This window comes from Malaclemys terrapin, chromosome 9, assembly GCF_027887155.1.
Source record: "Malaclemys terrapin pileata isolate rMalTer1 chromosome 9, rMalTer1.hap1, whole genome shotgun sequence".
NCBI lineage: Eukaryota > Metazoa > Chordata > Testudines > Emydidae > Malaclemys > Malaclemys terrapin.
The window spans coordinates 85,004,080-85,020,496 of record NC_071513.1 but is presented as its reverse complement, the minus strand read 5'-3'; the positions used below and the strand labels follow the sequence as shown (position 1 = coordinate 85,020,496).

The 16,417-nt window shown below is 40.4% G+C and overlaps 1 protein-coding gene across 6 annotated transcripts in view; it reads right to left on the bottom strand.

The window, feature by feature from the left end:
• Positions 1–16,417, bottom strand: part of B3GALNT1 (beta-1,3-N-acetylgalactosaminyltransferase 1 (globoside blood group)) — a 36,389-nt gene that overhangs the window by 19,450 nt on the left and 522 nt on the right. Inside the window, exons 2-5 of one of the 6 annotated variants that reach the window (XR_008446155.1) lie at positions 14,676–14,767; positions 13,021–13,224; positions 5,434–5,521; positions 841–1,413 (exon numbers count right to left, since the gene is read on the bottom strand). Coding sequence is in view for 4 of the 6 variants with exons in the window: in XM_054039407.1 (XP_053895382.1) it covers positions 4,465–5,427 (963 nt within the window). In the remaining 2 variants the exon portion in view is untranslated. Of the gene's footprint in view, positions 1–840; positions 1,414–2,173; positions 5,522–13,020; positions 13,225–14,675; positions 14,768–15,981; positions 16,370–16,417 lie in introns of those variants that run through there. The other 5 variants (XM_054039407.1, XR_008446156.1, XM_054039406.1 and 2 more) reach the window with 5 other exon arrangements.

Genomic DNA, 16,417 nt, shown 5'->3' with positions numbered 1-16,417 from the left:
CTTAATACTGATGTTTTGGTGTTAGAGAGCACAGACGCAGGACCAGGCAACAGAATTCGGCTTGCATGCGACCATGGTAAGCCATTGTCTTTCGGCTTCTGTAGCCTTCAGAAAAGCAGCACCCTGCTTTCCCACATACCAAGCAAAGCCCGTTGAGTGCTGCGGTTTTCCTGTTAACATGTAGCAGCAGAAAACAAACTACCCCCCCATCCCCTTCCAATTCTCTGGAATGATCGCTTTATCCCTCCCCCCCACCATGTGGCTGGTATCAGGGAAGATCCCTGCCAGTCAAACACAAAAAGCTCAGCGCAAATGATCTTTCCCTCTCTCCCCCCACCCCCGCTTGGCTAACTGCAGGGAAGGATTTCTTTTCAGCTACAGGCAAACAGCCCAGTAGGAACGGCCACCTCTGTCCCCTTAATTAAATTCCCATATTTCAACCAGGTTACCATGAACAATCATACTCTCCTGAGGATAACACAGCGAGATAAAGAACGGACGTTGCTTGAATGCCAGCAAACACCAGGACCATATGCTGCCAGGCTTTGTCATGCAATGATACCAGATTACTTGCTACTAGCATGGTGTGGTCAAGTGGCCTACCATGGAGGACGGAATAAGGCTGCACTGCCCAGAAACCTTGTGGAAAGGCTTTTGGAGTACCTCCAGGACAGCTTCATGGAGATGTCCCTGGAGGATTTCCACTCCATCCCCGACACGTTAACAGACTTTTCCAGTGGCTGTACTGGCCGTGAATGCATCCCAAGTCCTCAGGGCAAAGTAATCATTAAAAAACACTTGCTTTTAAACCATGTTTTATATTTACAAAGATACACTCACCGGAGGTCCCTTCCATGGCCTCATTGTCTGGGGGTTGGAAGGGTACTTCTGTCAGGCTGAGAAAAAGATCCTGGCTGTTGGGGAGAACAGAGTGCTGGGTGCTCTCCGTGAGCTCATCCTCCTCCTCCTCCTCATCTTCCCCGTCCGCAGAATCCTCAGGCATGGCTGAGATTACCCCCGCCTTGGAATCCACGGTCAGAGGTAGGGTAGTGGCGGCGGCCCCCCCGAGAATTGCATGCAGCTCAGCATAGAAGCAGCATGTCTGTGGCTCTACCCCGGACCTTCCGTTTGCTTCTTTGGTTTTCTGGTAGGCTTGTCTGAGCTCCTTAATATTCACACGGCACTGTAGTGAGTCCCTATTGTGGCCTCTCTCCATCATGCCCTTGGAGATTTTTTCAAAAGTTTTGGCATTTCGTCTTTTGGAACGTAGTTCTGCTATCATTGAATCCTCTCCCTATATAGTGATCAGATCCAGTACTTCCTGTACGGTCCATGCTGGTGCTCTTTTTCGATTCTCGGACTGCATGGTTACCTGTGCTAATGAGCGCTGCGTGGTCACCTGTGCTCTCCACCCTGGGCAAACAGGAAATGAAATTCAAAAGTTCGCAGGGCTTTTCCTATCTACCTGGCCAGTGCATCCGAGTTCAGATTGCTGTCCAGAGCGGTCACAATGGTGCACTGTGGGATAGCTCCCAGAGGCCAATACCTTCGAATTGCAGCCACACTAACCCTAATTCGAAATGGCAATTCCGATTTCAGCGCTACTCCCCTTGTCGGGGAGGAGTACACATATTGATATTAAGAGCCCTTTATGTCGAAGTAAAGGGAATCGTTGTGTGGATGGGACCAGGGTTAATTTGGTTTAATGCTGCTAAATTCGTGATAAACTCCTAGTGTAGACCAGGCCTAAGTAACATATAGTAACATGTCTGATATAGACAGAAGATTAGGAATTCAGTGTTCACATCCTATTTAGTTTACCCTCAATCAGTTTCTAGTTCAAGTTTGTGTGGTACATTATGTACACTATGAATACAGGACTTCAAGCATAATTAAATTAAGTTTAAATTACTCAAACTTTCAAAAACTAATTATACCAAGATAAATGAAACAGATGATTTAACACAATTTGCTGTAAATACTACTGTACATTCTTTTTAGTACTGTACAAATAGACATAAAACAATGCCAAAACAGGGTACAGGCAAACAATATATGTAGTCTGTGGTCTTCATTAAAATGGAGAATCTGCTTTACTATTTGTATTTGAAGGTACTCAATGAATCCCAATAAAAATGTCTAAACAGGTAAATAGGCAAAGGCTACTGAAGAATAATAAAACTCTAAATACCAAACACTGTTTGAGGCATTTTTGTGCATACCACCGTTCTGTGAGATTATGTATGGTCCTGAAGGATGTTTGACCTGCTTCATCTGCATCATTTGCAAGACCAATAAGTTCATAATCAGGGTCATAAAAAATCTTAGGCTGAATTTTACACTTCATTTTTATCAGAACATGTTAACGGGACATAGTAGTTTGGGCCCAAATTGTAGTCTACATTAAAATTGCCTGATGGTGTAAATTCACACGATTATTTTAAATGCCCCTCTTACAATCAGGTTTGTTTTTTTTAAAAATAACCACCATTTTTGTTGAGGTAACATGGCAAGCAGTAATACATATTTCTATGCTTCTAGTAATAAATAAGTTCAAATCTGTTTGGAAATGGGGGAAGCAAGAAAAATGTCTAAATTACTAAGAGGCTGTTTCAAAATAAAACGTCAGTTTTGTCACTAAGTTACAATTTCAGGTTGAATAAACTGTGTATAAATCTACATTTCTGAAGGCAAAAGCCCTGCGATCGCTGATCAGTGTTTCTCACTCTGGGCCATAGAGCCTTGTCAGGCACAAAAGTATCTTGCTTGGAGAAAGTTAGTTACTTTTCTCTTACTGTCATACCTATTTTCTCAGCTGGAGCCGTCTGCCTTACATCAGCTTTGTGAAGACTGCAAAGTCTTTTTGTGATTCAACCTAAAGTATTTTTTTTTAAAGCAATATTAACCACTGTCTGGCTATACTGAATATCAGTGTTCATGGGGCAAACACTCACTATTAAAATAAACAAATGTTCAAGTCATAGTAAGTTTAAAATAATCTTATTACAAAGTTATCAAAATTCAACACTGATCATAGTGCTCATTAAAAAATATTGATGAAACCTCATTCTTGGTATTAGTAGTGGAGTTTTTTTTATACCTATTCTACATTTGTCTCTAAGAGACTATTTAAAAGTCAAATTAAATGTAAATAAACATAACATTAGCTATAGTATGACTAGAAGTAAAGTGGCAGTGCTAGATGTACAGGATGTAACTGTTGTATCTTTGGTATGTGATAGATTTTAGATGTGTCAAGAATAAGAACTGTGATAATGCAATTGCAGATTCTGTATTGTCTACCAGAAGCGTAAACTACTGGAAACATGGCCTTGCTGATATGACTAAGACAATAAAATACTGGTCTTTACATACAAAATCGCATTTGTTTTCTGTTGTTAAAATTCCTGTTAGAAACAATATTTCCAAATTTTTATTTTAAACTCTGAAGCAAACAGTTCATTTTGCAAATGGAAGCTGATCTCAGCATTTGAAAGCCATTTAAACTGGCAAGTTTCACAGCAAACCTCATTGCTTATTCTCCCTGCCTGGATTCTGATAGGTGTGGAGATGGGCCTATTAGTGCATAAATGTTGCTGTCCTATATTGCAGAGCAACTTGAAAGTAAGTTATTTGAACTAAGTAGATCTGGCCTTCTATTTTAATGTACTCAGAACACAATTACCACTACATAAAATAATGCAGCTATCTGAAGCCATTAAAGCAATTCTATAAAATACATATCTAGGCACCTAAAAAAGCAGCCAGATTTTCTAAAATGCTGAGTACCTAGAAATTCTGCTGACTAAAGTGAAAACATGGCTGTTTAATTTTAGACTCCTAATTTTGAAAATCTTGGCACAATATTTCTAAAGGAATCATTAGGGTTGACTAAGCAAGCAACTTTGAGCATCATGAAGTGCAGAGGAGGAGTTCATGTGTTGTTGATGGGGACACAGGATGAGACATTTCCTAGAGTGGGCTGGGTATCCATATGAAGGAAAACAGACAGGAGTTTGCCCCAGGGTCTAGGTTTGTGGGACAGTTCTTTGAGGAAAAAAAGGGGTGCTGCTGCTGCAGTTCCATAAATCCCAGGACAACAGATTCCTGGGGAGGTGGCAGAATGACCCCATACTTGCAGCAGACTGTTCAGAAATGAACCAGAGGGGTAGAGTGAGCAGAATACTGTTAATATATAATTAAATAATTCTGGAATAAAAAAGGTGCGACAAAGACTCATTCTCAATTTAAAAACACCATATTGAAAACCCTCTAGAGATATTCTGCTGTTTTAATGGTGCCTAGTAATCAGGATGGTCCCATAAGCCTGAGTGATCCATTCTAAAACCCCATTTCCATTTCCTTGTTCTACAAAATTCAGTTTAGACACTTTCTACAGTGCAATTCAAACCAAGAGACCAGGACAAAGCAGTCAGTTTTTGACAGACCTATATTAACATGGGATCAGTGGCAAGTGAATGAAGTGTCTGTCAATAAATCCTGCCAAAATCTGATCATTTCACTTGAAGATACACCATGTACCGCAATCAAGTGTCTATATTTACAGATGTTAAAGTTAATTTTGTATAAAAAGAAGAGTTGTGTATCTTCTAGAATATGGATGTTCACGTTTAGTATATTTAAACAAATTCCAACATAAACATCTTCAAATTTAATAGGTTTGATATGACTCATCATTTCATAAATCTTCAGAGCCAGTTTTCCATCAAGTATATACCCCATTCCACTACAGTATGGAGGATATACCTTAAATGGATATTCATCATAAGAAATATATGTTTTTCTGTAAAACCCTCTGTAGGAAAAGTTATCAATTAGAGGGTAACCAGTAAAAAAACTGTCTGAAGAATTTACATTTTGAAGAAACATTAATAAGTTGCCAGCGTTGATGAAAACATCAGAATCAGTCTTCATAACGTATTTAGTATTTGAACAAAACTCAGACACCCATCTGAATGCCATGATTGTTTTCAAGGTAAGATTGTTATAAGTATCCATAAAATCTTGGCGAATTATGTCACCATACAGAATGCTTTCATCTTCTATCGATAATGCTAAGCTGTCTTCTCTTTCAGCTCCTTGTCCTAGTAAGAACAGTATTAGAACCTGACTGTCCCCCCAGGAGTTTTTAGAACCCCATGTTACTCTAATGGCCTGCCTTGCTTCTATATCCGTAGGTTGTGAAGACACCAAGATGACCAGAAATGGATTTGTATCTTTGCATTTCAAACGCTCCCGCAGCGTGAAGAGGAAGTTCTGCTTGTAAACTGGCTCATATTCATAGAAATACATCGAGTTTGTATGCTCTATCACAATATGCGAAGGGAGTGTCATGTACCATGTCATTATTATGACAGAAAGCATCAAGAGTGCCAAAAAACTCCATTTTAAGTATTTCATAGACATATTCACCAGAAGCAGCTACAAGATAGATGTGTGCAGCAGAACTTCAAGAGGCTTACAAAATCCTGGGTCACAACATTTGGGAGCCAGCTTCTTGCTGAAAGAAATGCAGATGGAAAAGGTTAGTACAGTAAGAATGCAATTGTACTCATAATTTTAGGCAGATAATAAAATAACTACAAAACGTGGCTTGATATCATGAGGTCAGAAAAGGAAAACTACACTGGCCCTGCTAAACACTGTTCTTTAGCCACCACTTATATCTTGAACACCACATTCTGATTATGATTGAAGTTTGCTGGTAACTAGAGGAGTGGTGACTGATCTTATTCATGGACAGCCTTCTCCTTGGGAGTCTTATCTACTAAAGGATGAAGTATAGAGCACCCTTAATTCCAGAGACAGTTGAGGGCTCTCAGCACATCTGCCCAGTGTCTTGGGCTTGGTCTACACTACCCCCCCTAATTCGAACTAAGGTACGCAACTTCAGCTACGTGAATAACGTAGCTGAAGTCGAAGTACCTTAGTTCGAACTTACCTTGGTCCACACGCGGCAGGCAGGCTCCCCCGTCGACTCCGCGGTACTCCTCTCGCCGAGCTGGAGTACCGCAGTCGACGGCAAGCACTTCCGGGTTCGACTTATCGCGTCCAGACTAGACGCGATAAGTCGAACCCAGAACTTCGATTTCCAGCCGTCGAACTAGCTGGTAAGTGTAGCCAAGGCCTTAGACTCATTTAAAGCTTGATACTGGAGGGATGGTGACACACAAAAACAGATAACTAAAGTGTTTTTTTAAATTACTGCTCAAAACCCGTAATAGTTGGTAATTTCTTTTGATGGAAAGGAGGTAAATAATTGTATTACATTTGTAGTTATTGAGTTTTTTTATGTAAGCAGGAAGTGACCAGGAGGATATAAACACAAAAAAAAAAAAGACACACACAAGTGCAGACAAATATGCTGTCTCATCCCATTTTTAGACCCAGCACAGCCTCATCTCCTCATGAACTGCTTGCTCTTGGCTGAATATGCTAGTGAAGAGTCAATCTTTATACAAGCAAACTAAACAAATATTAGAATTACAAGCCTACATCCATAAGTATTTCAGTGCTGAACACACAAAGAAATGGCTATTTCTTACAAAACAACTATACAATAAAAAACAATTTGTTTAGTTATGCACATATTGAACTAGCCAACTACATAAAGGAAGAATCTACCCAATCCTGCCAGACAGCTTTGTCATGGACTTAAATAGGAGCAGGACTGGTCCATTGTAAAGTAGTTCCGGTTCAAACCTTAAGGTTTGTGCCAGAAAAGTTTGCAAGCTTATCATGTAAACACATAAATCTATTTCATGAGGATGGGTAAGTTTCAAGAAAGGTTTTGTTCCTATTCAAATATTTCCCTGCAGCATCTCTAACCCCAATATTGCAAGATTGTGCCAGTGCATGAGAGCCAGAAAATGAAATGGACTAGTCCTTTTTCATAGTTCAAGCCGCATGAAATGCAAATAATCATGAACAGCTGGCATAAATAGTGAAGAGTTAGTACAAGTGATTCAGCTAGTAACTTAAATGCTGATCCTGCAGACAAATCTATGCAAGCATAGTAGAGCCTTGTGGATGCCACCCATATAAATCTGATTGCAGAATGTGATAACAGCAACACCTTTAAGGATTGTGTTTAAAAATAAATTTCCTTAAATCTAATATTGCCCCCTTAAGCAACAACATTTGTCCTTTACCATCTTCATTTAAAAATAGGTTAGCTGTAAACAGACATTACACTGTCAAGTAATGACAATCATTACTATTCTCCATGAAGAACAGCAACGGAAGGCTTTTGAAAGTACCTAATGCGAGCTCCTGTTCCCTCTCCATGAAGGGAACAGGAACTCACATGAGGTACTTTCAAAAGACTTCCGTTGCTGTTTGTGGGAGTTCAAAGTTTAATCTGATGCTCAACACACCAAAATCTACCCCTGCACTGTAAAGTGGTCATAACAACAAAAAAATTGTGTATGGGGGGAGAGATTTAATTTCACAGAATGATTGTGCTGTAACTGACTTTAAAAGTTCACTTCAGAAATTGTTTTTTAAGCACCAAAAAAAAAAAGCCCCCCCACACATGGAATTGCAGCATTGGTGTGAACTTTATCTCCCAACAGTTTGGCTGCCCAAGAGTCAAAATGTGGAACAAGATTTGGACCTAAGTTAGGTGATTTTTTACTGGGTATTTTTGGACCTTATCATGCATTACCTGCAACATAATAAAGCCACTTTGTGCTTGGCAGTTATTTACAGGAGAGACATTATGACAAATAACTAGAAAAATATTGTCATTTCTTAGATCACTAATTATTGGGATGAAATCCTGGTAGTCCCTCTGATCTACTGCACATTTGTGGAGTTATTTGCTTCCCCTTCCTTCCTTCCCTCCCTCCCAAAACAGATGGCAAAAGCTGTTTAGTTTGGCTAGTTAGGAGCGCAGTCCTTGTGTACACAGATCTGCCTTTGAACTCAGCAAGAGTTTTGCCTATATGGAGAATGCAGGATCTGGCCCCATGACTAACCCTTCTGAACAGGGATATTTTTTCATTCACCTGTCTAACTTGTTCTCTCAAAATTGGATTTTTCCCATATGAAATAGTTTAGATCAGATTTAATTTCTTTATTTTGAAAGAATTAGTCTGTACATGTATTTAAAGAAAAAATACAATTCAAATAGGATTTGAAGTCAATCTAGAAGAATTGGAAAAAGAAGAATTCCCTAGAAAGACTAAATATGAAATTATTTCCCTGGCTCAAACTAATACCTAGACGCATAGGACATTTCATGAAAAGCCACTTAAATTACTTTATTTGTTCACCGCTAGGAGTAAGAATATTTAAAAAGTGAATCTGGAGTTGAAGTTTGGCAGGGGGAGAAAGAAACAATGGCAGAAATACATGAGAAAATATAGGGGAGCCTGCCCAGACTGTAAACTAGTTAGGGTACCCAATTACCATACTGACAGAAGATTCCCACCCCCCTCCCATACATAGTCAACCTGGGGGGGCGGAGGGGGAACTGTTTCCTTCTAGTCATACTCTAACTCTGTACAGCTGCTTGTTTCTGATGACAGCTCTTCAGATCATCTAATAACCTCACCTTTGGTATCTAGACTGTTAATGTTAAGTAAATAGCACTTCGGTTGTCAAGCCTTGTGACATGCATACTATGAAGTTTACAAAACAAAACAAAAACCACAGATCAGAAAGTTTCCCCTACTCCTGATGTGAAAGGGAACAAGTTCTACCAAGGCCGATCCCTACTTACTTAAAAGTGCAGGGGACATGATTCCTAATGTTAAACAACAGGGTGGAGAACAACATGCTTCAAGGACTGAAGAGAACTCTGGGGAAAAGAAGGGAGTAAAGACGGAACCACTAATTACTAGCAGCCAATGTATGTGAAAAATCTAAAACATTACAAGCATTATGAGCCAGTTACCTTGGACCCAATGACTTCGGTGTAAGTAGAAGCCTGCCAGTCAGGCAAACTGGAAAGGAATGGCGCTAATTAACCCTAATTTTTTTTTTTTTTTTTTTTTTTAAACAAAGTACTGCTTAAAGACTGGGATGGAAGAGGGTCCTGTTATTACAGCATCTGACTGGGACTCAGGAGACTGGATTCTTTTCCCAGACCTGTCTCAGACTCCCTCTCTGACCTTGGGTATGATTTTCAAGACAACTCTACACCCATAATCAGGACCAGATTTTTAAAAGAGGTCAGCTGCCAATTAGACACCAAAGTAAGTGGGTACTGAGCACTTTGGAAGTCTGCCTATAAGTGTCACAATGGGAACAGCTGGGTGCTCAGCACTTCAGAAATGTGGGTCTTGACCAGGTGCCTCAACATGAGCCAAGATCTGGCTCCACGTCTCCGTCTGCTTCAGTCCCCAATACAAAGACTAGAAATTAGCTTTTTTTTTTTCCCCACCAACACCTTGTCTTCCTCTTAAGACTGCCAGCCCTGACAAGCTTACAATGCATAGCACAATGTGGTATCAATCTCAACTGAAAGAAGAACAGGAGTACTTGTGGCACCTTAGAGACTAACAAATTTATTAGAGCATAAGCTTTCGTGGACTACAGCCCACTTCATCAGATGCATGTAGCCCACAAAAGCTTATGCTCAAATAAATTTGTTAGTTTCTAAGGTGCCACAAGCACTCCTGTTCTTTTTGCAAATACAGACTAACACAGCTGCTACTCTGAAACAAATAGTAAAAAGACTCCTGATCACCATTAGCAAGGATGCCGTGTACACAAAACACTAATCATGAGAATGACCTCTTATTTTTAGGAATATTTAACACATTCCACCATAGTCAGGTTTTGGTTTACTATAGCCACATTTTTGACAGAGAAAGGTGGAAAATTATTAGAGTCAGCAACTGATAAAGTGACCCAGGGCACAATGAACAGGTCAGTTTAAAGACAAAAAAAAAATCCCCTCCAGAAGTTCATAAGCCATGGTATTCAAACCTAGATGCTTACGAACACCACAGAAAAAAACCCAATCTTATTCTAGCTAACAGGCACATACGTCTAATTTCTTTGCTTCTGTTTGTTTTCCTGAAGGACACAGATCACCAATAGATAATGTATAAGGCATCCTTTGACAGATGCTAGCTCATAATTATTACTAGAAAGACAAGGGGGGGGTGAGGTAATATCTTATTAGACGAACTTCTGTTGGTGAAAGACAAGTTTTTGAGCTACAAAGAGCTCTTCCTCAGACTTAATTCAGATACATTGTAACAAGACGTCAAAAAACACTACTTGGTATCTTTTGATAGTGTTGAATAATCTTGAGTAATTTTTTTCAAACAGCGTCCCATAGACTTACAAAGAAAGTCTAAAACAGGGGTTGGCAACCTTTCAGAAGTGGTGTGCCGAGTCTTCATTTATTCACTCTAATTTAAGTTTTTGCGTGCCAGTAATACATTAACGTTTTTAGAAGATCTCTTTCTATAAGTCTATAATATATAACTAAACTATTGTTGTATGTAAAATAAATAAGGTTTTTAAAATGTTTAAGAAGCTTCATTTAAAATTAAATTAAAATGCAGAGCCCCCCGGACCGGTGGCCAGGACCCAGGCAGTGCGAGTGCCACTGAAAATCACTCGTGTGCCGCCTTTGGCACGCGTGCCATAGGTTGCCTACCCCTGGTCTAAAAGCTTAGCTTACTAAAAAAGAAATCTACTGCTCCCTTCTGATATTAAACCAAAACAGACTTAGACTGCTTTATTTAAAAGACAACTGTGATATAAAGATTTTATCACTCTGCACTGCACTTTACCCTCATTCAGATGAGAACACAGCCCAGAATACAAAACATAACTGGACACTTAACTAGTTTTCAGCCCAACATGTATTTTTTGTAAAAACAAAACAAAAAAAGTGTTAACTCAGAAAAATATTAAAATATACTGATAAATCTTTAATAATCCGATTAATGGAGCAAGTAATTAAGGAAATCATCTGCCAACACTTGGAAGGTGGTAAGGTGATAGGGAATAGCCAGCATGGATTTGTGAAGAACAAATCATGTCAAACCAATCTGATAGCTTTCTCTGATAGGATAACGAGCCTTGTGGATAAGGGTGAAGCGGTGGATGTGGTATACCTAGACTTTAGTAAGGCATTTGATACGGTCTCGCATGATATTCTTATCGATAAACTAGGCAAATACAAATTAGATGGGGCTACTATAAGGTGGGTGCATAACTGGCTGGATAACCGTACTCAGAGAGTTGTTGTTAATGGTTCCCAATCCTGCTGGAAAGGCGTAACGAGTGGGGTACCGCAGGGGTCTGTTTTGGGACCGGCTCTGTTCAATATCTTCATCAACGACTTAGATATTGGCATAGAAAGTACGCTTATTAAGTTTGCGGATGATACCAAACTGGGAGGGATTGCAACTACTTTGGAGGACAGGGTCATAATTCAAAATGATCTGGACAAATTGGAGAAATGGGCTGAGTTAAACAGGATGAAGTTTAACAAAGACAAATGCAAAGTGCTCCACTTAGGAAGGAAAAATCAATTTCACACATACAGAATGGGAAAAGACTGTCTAGGAAGGAGTACGGCAGAAAGGGATCTAGGGGTTATAGTGGACCACAAGCTAAATATGAGTCAACAGTGTGATGCTGTTGCAAAAAAAGCAAACATGATTCTGGGATGCATTAACAGGTGTGTTGTGAGCAAGACACGAGAAGTCATTCTTCCGCTCTACTCTGCTCTGGTTAGGCCTCAGCTGGAGTATTGTGTCCAGTTCTGGGCGCCGCATTTTAAAAAAGATGTGGAGAAATTGGAAAGGGTCCAAAGAAGAGCAACAAGAATGATTAAAGGTCTTGAGAACATGACCTATGAAGAAAGGCTGAAAGAACTGGGTTTGTTTAGTTTGGAAAAGAGAAGACTGAGAGGGGACATGATAGCAGTTTTCAGGTATCTAAAAGGGTGTCATAAGGAGGAGGGAGAGAACTTGTTCACCTTAGCCTCTAAGGATAGAACCAGAAACAATGGGTTTAAACTGCAGCAAGGGAGGTCTAGGTTGGACATTAGGAAAAAGTTCCTAACTGTCAGGGTGGTTAAACACTGGAACAAATTGCCTAGGGAGGTTGTGGAATCTCCGTCTCTGGAGATATTTAAGAGTAGGTTAGATAAATGTCTATTAGGGATGGTCTAGGCAGTATTTGGTCCTGCCATGCGGCAGGGGACTGGACTCGATGACCTCTCGAGGTCCCTTCCAGTCCTATAATCTATGAATCTATGAATCTAACCTGAGACTATAAACACTATAATGGTATTAATCATAATCCACTGGTATTGTGCAGCCTCACTACAGGGCACCGTTAAGGTTGTTTGCGTGCTTTAACCATGCATTGCTATACCTTAACATGTTTGGATTTCTCTTAAACGTAACCTTAAATCTGAATTCCTGGGTTTGTAATACCTGAAGTGTTTTCTACTTAAGTTACTGATATGTGCTTTCAACTTTACCTTCATTTCAATATATTTTTGTCTTGGAATTTCCTTTATAGTGAAGTAGTGCAAGCGTCCCAACTACTTCAGCATATTCCACTTTTGAAATCATACCACAGTTCTGCTTACAGTGAAGTTATCCCAGGGAAACGGGGGCCGGGCGCGAAAGAAGGGGACAGAAGTGACACTACTCACTATTAAAAGAATTCTAGTATTTTTTTTAATACATATTTTTGTGTACTATGACGTTTAGGATAGTCTGGTCAAGCCATAATGTCCTAATAACTGCATGCAATATTATAAGGCTTCAACACATACAAAACTGTGTCGCTGCAATTTAGCATGTGTTTCTGTGTGCATTATTTAGGTGCTTACATAATATGAGTATTTTTGTAAGAAATTCTAAAGTGTTATGGAAAGATATTTTGAATCTCCAATTTTGCAAATTAGAAATTGTCTATGTATACTTTGCTTTCATATTACAGCAGTCTAACTTTCCAATTAAAAATTACTTTGGTATAATATGTTTCAGAGCACTAAAGAGAGAGAATGTTTACCTGTCAACTATATTGGTGCTGTTTGTAGCATTCCTTCATCCTCTTACTCATCTACTATACAGGACAAGTTTCTGTGAACATTTCTCTTCTGATGGTGCCCTGGAGATGTTGTCAAAGTATGTTGCTGTTAGACTCACTGTCTAAGAGATTTAAAATCTTTTACTTCATTCCTCTTTTACTTCAAACTCCATCTCCTCTTCTTCCCTAAAGGAGTAGAAATGCAGAAGTAGGAGCATCTAAACAAACACCCTCACTTGTTTCCTCTTCACACCCTATCCTGGCTTAAATGCACACCATTCAGAAGCCACAAATGTTATCAACCCTGCAATCAAGTCTACACAACCTCTGAGACTAGGGTGACTAGACAGCAAGTGTGAAAAATCAGGACAGGGGATGGGGGCGGGGGGTAATAGGACCCTATATAAGAAAAAGCCCCAAATATCGGGACTGTCCCTATAAAATCGGGACATCTGGTCACCCTATCTGAGACTCCTCCTTTCTTTCCCTCTTCAGAGAGTTACGAAGGGACAACATGGAACGGGCTTGCTTCAGGAGAAAGAAGAAGCTGCAACAGAGCTACCAATCTCTCTCTATATTAGCAACCTGGAAACTACCTTGTGTGCAAGCACTCAATGGCAAAACCATACCAGCACAGAAACACATCATCCACTCTAAAATTTAACCCCACCAATGCTCGAGGGCACACAACCCCTATACCAAAGCTAAAGGCCAGCAACACTCAAGAGCAGAGTCAGAAACTGCTACCTGTAGCAAAAGCTGACATGAGGCAAAATTTGCTACCGTCATTCTCCTGGTCCAGAAGCAGCAAATTATAATAGGAGGATTGTCCTTGTCAGAATTTGCTGCTCCTCACTTTTCCCCATCCTTGTGATGTCAGTTTTGAATAAAATTTGACTTAATGCTGCCCTGTGGATATAGCAATAGCTACTGGCAATGCTTCAGTAACTGTGCTGCCATAATAAGCAGACATGACGCACAACTAAGAGACTGGGCCATTGTTTGTGTTGTGTTCTACAGATTCAAATTCCAGCACTTATCTGCATGCACTCCAGCTGCCATTAATTGTGTTAGATTTAACTTTATTGAATTGCAGAGCTGTGTCTGTGATATGAGAGATGCATATGTACCTTGAGGGATCAAATATGTCTCATTTCAGCACGGAGTTCTGCACGTTTTGTCAGTCTGGGATAGTTTGTGTGGAGTAGGCTCAGGGTCTAAGTGTGAGTAGCTCCAGTCTGTGGAGCTGTTTAGAGGGAGAGGGATAGCTCAGTGGTTTGAGCATTGGCCTGCTAAACCCAGGGTTGTGAGTTCAGTCTTTGAGGGGGCCACTTAGGGATCTGGGGCAAAATCAGTACTTGGTCCTGCTAGTGAAGGCAGGGGCTGGACTCAATGACCTTTCAAGGTCCCTTCCAGTTCTAGGAGATGGGATATCTCCATTAATAAAAAAAAAACTAAGCCCAAGTTTTGCTGTAGCAAAGAGAAAGAGTTAGACTGTTATATAATGCTCATGTGCTGCATTCCCAAAGTGTGCTGCACACTTATTTATCACCAAGGATAAAGTGATAGTATGTGTGTTATTGGGGCATTGCTAAAAGGGAGGAAAGTTAAGGTCACATTGCAAGGGTGGCACATACCTTAATTTTGTACTTCCTGTTTTTTAGAGGTTTAAGTTTAGCTGCTCTCTGCACTCTGGAAGGACGTGAAGCAGCACTGGGCAATCTTCATTCTGCATTAACAAAGTTTTTAGGCAATTAATTACCTTGGGCTTGGTTTTATTTTTTCCTTTTTAAATATATAATTTCTCAGCATCTCCATAACCCAGCTCTCCCTCTCCACGGCCTCTGACTACTTGGCAATGATTACCACAATCACTGAAAACAATGTTGCATGTTAATTCCTTTACTGCCCAACATCATCTCCCCAGCTCAGGGGTCTCCTGTCTCTCTGCCTGTTCAGCAGGTTGGTCTTACCTGCTCCCCATGCCAGAACAGACAGCAGCAGAGGTCCTGCAAGTTAAGAAGCTGAGGAGAGGATGCAAGAACAGTGCAGGACCTAACATGGAGTCAGGCTTATTTTTTGAAGGAAAATAAATTCGGAGGGCATGTATGGACCCCTCCTATGCACCCCATACTTCCCTGCACAACTCTGACCTCCCCCTCTTCCTTTAGCAGCAGCAGCAGCACGGGGAAGGGCAAGTCTGGAGCACCTTCCTCACTGCAGGAGGCAGCATGATTTAACCTTAATGATTTTTTTCCTTACATTTTTACCTGTAATATGAAGTTGCTCTAAGACAATTATTCATTGGAAACATCCAGTCTTATTTATATGGTCAATTATATAGGAAATATATAAAAATTTTCATCTGCAATGTGAAGCAATTTGTCTAAGGGAGGATAAATTACTATAATTGTAAATCATTGGTTGACAACTTGTTCATCTCAAAGTATTCATTATTTAGCTTAATTTTTCCACACTAACATGTTGTTATGGTGCGGCTATACTGTTGCAGCGCCAATAAAATATTAATCTTGTCTAACCACTCAGTAAGGCCTATTTTTGCATCTATGTTTTATACACCCACAATAGACAAATCAGTGAAAACCCCTAGTAAAGATATGCTGCAGCAGTGTAATCTTGATCTGCTGTAGTTCACAGCCTGCCTGTTTTTAAAGGTCGTGATTATCTACAGTGCATTACAAAGACACTAGAAGTTTTCAATGTTGCTGCTACCTTGGCACAGGTAAACCATTTGAACAGGAAAAAGAAGTGGAACTGGAGCTATGACGTTGTGATACCATGAATAACTTAGTTACAGGTAAGCAATGACATGCATCTGAATGGAGTTAATCAAGGGAAGGGATGGTGTGCCAAGGACAATTAGTAATAAAATACCATTTTAAAACCAAATAAGTAAAATAAATAGTAAGATGCAACACTTACAGTGGGTAATAGGAAATGGAGTCCCATGCAGGTACACCGTATGGTAGCTAAGCCAAACCTGGCACTGCTGTAAGGCTCCCTACAGACACATTACGCCTGCGGAGGCATTCAGGCATTCTCCTCACACAAACCCAGGCAGAGTTGTGACCAGTTTTAGGGCAGTGGACATGTCAGATGTGTCAGGGAACCAACTTTCTTTTGGCCACTCAGTACCTCGTTTCAGACAGACAAGAGCTGCAACACCTCGGCATAGGGCTACCCCGCACTTCTAAGGTCACAACCCTGGGGCAGAGGTGCTGAGGCGGTACAGCCAGCCAGGAGCACCTGCCCCTCTAGCAACCACTGCAGGTGGCTCACTCCATCCATGGTAACGTCAAACCACTCTGCAGGTTTCCCCTCCCTGCCACCATCTCCCCCATTGTTACCCCCAGCTCCT